A 4058-nucleotide genomic window follows, 5' to 3' on the forward strand; every position below is an offset into this window, starting at 1 on the left:
GGTTGCAGCTGCACGAGCACACTTGCAGCCGGCAAGACGGGCAGGCTTACGGACGATTTTCGCGAGACGAAGAACGTTGGTGATGACGACGAAGTAGGTGACGACGGAGACGACGAGATAAGAGGAGACGAAGACGACGAAGTAGGTGACGATGGAGACGACGAGATAAGAGAGGACGAAGACGGTGCGCGAAAGCATCCAGTCGCTGTCCACCCGGTGCGCTTCCGTCGTGGAGGCTGCAGCTACACGAGCACGCATACAACCTACATGGCGGGCGGGCTTACTGGCGATCTGGGTTAGGCGCGAAACGTTGAACGGTGACGGCGGCGGGGTGTCAGACTCGGCTGACCGTTGCACAGCAAAACGCACCGGCAAGCTGTGGCTAACCTGTTCTGCCGGTGGTGGCTTAAAGGCCACGTTGACGGGATCGAGGCGAACGGCGGCGGCGGCGGGGTGGGTCGGCGCGGCGGTGCTGGTCATCGCGGCAAGGCTGGGGGCTGTCTGAACTGGAGAGAAAGGTGCGTCCACGGTCGTTGTCCTGACGACGGCGGTCGGAATTGTCGGTGCGAGTCGGAGAGGGGGAGGGGGAGCGGGAGGGAGAGCGGTTTGCGGTTCGAGAGGTGGTGGAACGAAAGGGCGAGCGGTCGGTGGGGACGTTGATGGTGCAGGTGCCCTGCGGTAGCGAATGCGGTGAGCGGTGAGCGGCATCGTGCTCCATTGAAATGGTGCATGCAAGGTCGATCACATCCTGCAGTCGTATGTAGGAACCCGGGTTGCGTAAGTGCGAGAAGATCTCCTTCCTGAGGTCGTCCTGCAGTCCCTGCGCGAAGAAGAGGACGTGGTCCTTCTCGTGGCGGTACGGCAGGTCAGCCATAAGGCGTTGGAATTCCGCAATGTAGCATTGTAAGGAGTTTGGTCCGGAACCCTGCGTCAAGGCAAACATAGCAAGCTGCGCTTGATAGAGTCCCGTGATGGGGACGGGAGCCATCGGAGGATGACGAAGACGAAGATGACGAAGACGACGATGACGAAGATGACCAGCGGAGCGAAGACGAAAGCGATGACGACGAAGACGATGAAGACGAAGGCGGAGCGAAGCGTATAGGCCGGATCGTCTAGATCGATACCAACTGAAAGGGCATAGGCTCCGTTTCTCGTTGGGATGCCACGATGATTACAAAGAGGGCCGAGCGACTTAAGCCAGCTAACAACCTACAAGATGTAACAATGATGACATAACAAACTAAACAACAACAACGACTTAAATAGTTATCCAGAGCCTAGGCGGCGCCGGAAGGTCGTACATTATCCGTATCTCAAATGATCGTCCACGAGTAAAGTTAACGACTTAACAACTAACAAGAAAACCTAACATACTGGGCCGTAGTTGTGTAGGGCGTATCTAGGGCCAGGGGACCCGGAATGTACGACCGTGGGACCGGCGAGGGACCTAATTTATGTGCCTTCCGGTCCCCAGCCCATTCGAGCTCACATATACACCAAAAACTAAAGTATTCGCAATTTCTACGATTGTTGTAAGTAAGACGTTTAACGAAGAACATATTGACAAAGAATTGTGACCTTACGTCCCCGTTTAGGCATAGGTCTGACTTCGATGGCGGGAGCAGGTCGCGCATTGGAACGCGAGTGGGATAACGCATTGGATAATGAAGAAGAATTTTTGTTGGATGACACTACGGGGGAAGAGAGGAAGCGGTAGGTTCCCGTTTAGGCATAGGTCTGACTTCGATGGCGGGAGCAGGTCGCGCATTGGAACGCGAGTGGGATAACGCATTGGATAATGAAAAAGGAATTTTGTTGGATGACACTACGGGGGAAGAGAGGAAGCGGCAGGAAAGATTTATGAACCAAGAAGCTGCGCTCTCCACCCAGAAGCCCAACAAATTAAGCAATGCTAATAGAAACTCATATTATGCATGCAGGTTTGCTTACGATTCAGACGCGCGCGCGGATCTCGCGAAACGCACGAAGGCGTCCGGGAAGCCGAACACAAAGAGGACCTACGATTCACAGCTGAACAAGCTCCTGGTTGGTACTGCACATGGGCACGGGTGAATTATAAGAATAAAATATGTGTGGGGGAGAGAGGGGGAGCGTGAGGGAACATGTTTTGCGCACTGGAGTGAGGGGGGAGGAGGGACAGGTTTTTGGACGGCATGATTGTGTTAGGCAACGAATCGAACGGTTCTTGACAGCCTGTTACAAGCCTGTGCGTTGCAGGCTCTATGCCAGAAAAAGGATGTGGACATGGGCAAGACCTTGGGCAGGGAGCTTGGTGCCCTCGCTGGAGTCCTGTTCAGGCAGCTTGCAGAGGAGAAGGTACAAGCGGGTTACCTAATCACAATGAATATTATCGTCCCCATGAAATGCATATAACGATGATGTTCTAATTGCACAGGTTGGCTTCAAAACCCTCGAGGGAGTGCGCAGTGCTATTGTCAAATTAGACAAAACAAACCGTCTGGCACTGCCAACCGCCACGGATGAGCCTCCTGTCTCAGCTGTGGAGGAGCTTAAGCACGAGTTCGATCTGGCCAAGGAAATATGTCTTGGCAAGAAGGGCTCAAAGTAAGATAGAACCCCAGAGTTGTTTTCGTGGGGGACGAGATCTTACTGGCTTCCTGTCTTTTTCCCACACGCCCAGACAGTGAATGACGCCTACGATGAGGACCAGATTGGCAGGGTTTCCTCGCTGATGGCGTCTGGCACCGCTGCAATGCGGACTCTCGGATGGAAGTCACTCTACCGGGTGTCACTTGGGCAGTTTACAATACAGCTGCTTCACCACACGGTGACCCGTGGGGATGACAGCCGTTTGCTGTTACTCTGCTGCATTGGGAAGCCCAGAGTTGCGCAGACTGTTGGGCTGTGTGAGGCTAAGTACATCAACATCGTGTTGGAGGGCGGCAAGGCTCAGCGGGTACGAAATGGTATTGGGATCTGGCCAGGTGTAAGAATACGAATCACCTTTCAACTGCCTCATTATAAAAATCGGTTGTTGCCATTGCATGTAGAGTGGTCGGGCGTGACAGCGATAAAGTGTCCAATCAGGGCGATGGCGGAGTACCTGTACGTCCGCTTCACGATGGAGGGCGAGAACTATCCAAACCCATTGAATGAGGAGGAGTGGTAAGATTAGAAGTGACTTTGCACTTTTCAGTTGAGGTATCCTTAATAGGCTTCTTCCATGCATGTAGGCTGACATGTGTGCTGCTGCGCGCCATGACGACCAACAAGGCAATCAACTACACGCAGCAGCATGACATGGTGAAGGACATCATGCGGTGCATGGAGATCATCACACGGAAGAGGACTCATGTGTTCCGTGTGGGAGGAACCCAGGCTCTGGATGCAGCAGGGTAGGCATTCCAGGCAATGAAGCAGTTCTGGAGTGAACATCAATTAATCCCTGAGCTTCCTTTTTGCATGCAGGGCGTCACGAGAGACAGCTCAGCGCATGGGCCACTGGCAGGAGGGCAGTGCACTCGTGGAGTCATACCTCATGCCTGTCCCATACGATGGATTACTGATGCTTGCGGGTTTCGACTGTTGCACGCCGGACAAGCTTAAAACTGCCTACTGGGCACAGCACTTCATGCTAGAAATATCACCTGCCTTGCTGGAGCCGCTTAAGGTGGCCATCTTCTCTTTCCTGCCCAAGCTATGTGAGCGTGTGGGCAGCATGTCTGCAGGTGCCAAGGAGAAGCTGCCGTCTGCATCCTTCAACCTAGAGGCCATGGAGTTCATAAGTGGCTGCACGGTGCAAGATTCTCTCGAGCTGGCGGACACTGCAGCGGAGAACCCCTTGGTTCACCGCTTGCGGAATATCCCAGAGTGGCAGTTTCTACGTGCCACCTATGAAAAGGCCATGGCTACAGGGGTGAGATCTTTTGGGTGCTCATTGGATTTCCTAGTCGCTGCATACCGCTTTACCTAAGTGGATAGATAATGGTAGGGTAAATTTTAACGGTTGCATCCTGCCAGTCATCAAATTTTAACGGTTGCATCCTGCCAGTCATCATGCAGGCCATCGCACG

General features: G+C 53.5%; 1 protein-coding gene across 1 annotated transcript; it reads right to left on the reverse strand.

The window, feature by feature from the left end:
- Window positions 1–1661, reverse strand: VOLCADRAFT_108789 (uncharacterized protein; the record flags this gene model as incomplete). The annotated part of the gene is made up of 3 exons (XM_002959848.1): window positions 1–291; window positions 370–538; window positions 1378–1661. Coding segments are annotated over 3 exons (744 nt in total), but the record flags the coding sequence as incomplete, so codon positions are not given.
- Between the last annotated feature and the right edge of the window lie 2397 nt (window positions 1662–4058).

The sequence above is a fragment of the Volvox carteri genome, assembly GCF_000143455.1.
Source record: "Volvox carteri f. nagariensis unplaced genomic scaffold VOLCAscaffold_954, whole genome shotgun sequence".
In the NCBI taxonomy this organism is placed as follows: domain Eukaryota; kingdom Viridiplantae; phylum Chlorophyta; class Chlorophyceae; order Chlamydomonadales; family Volvocaceae; genus Volvox; species Volvox carteri.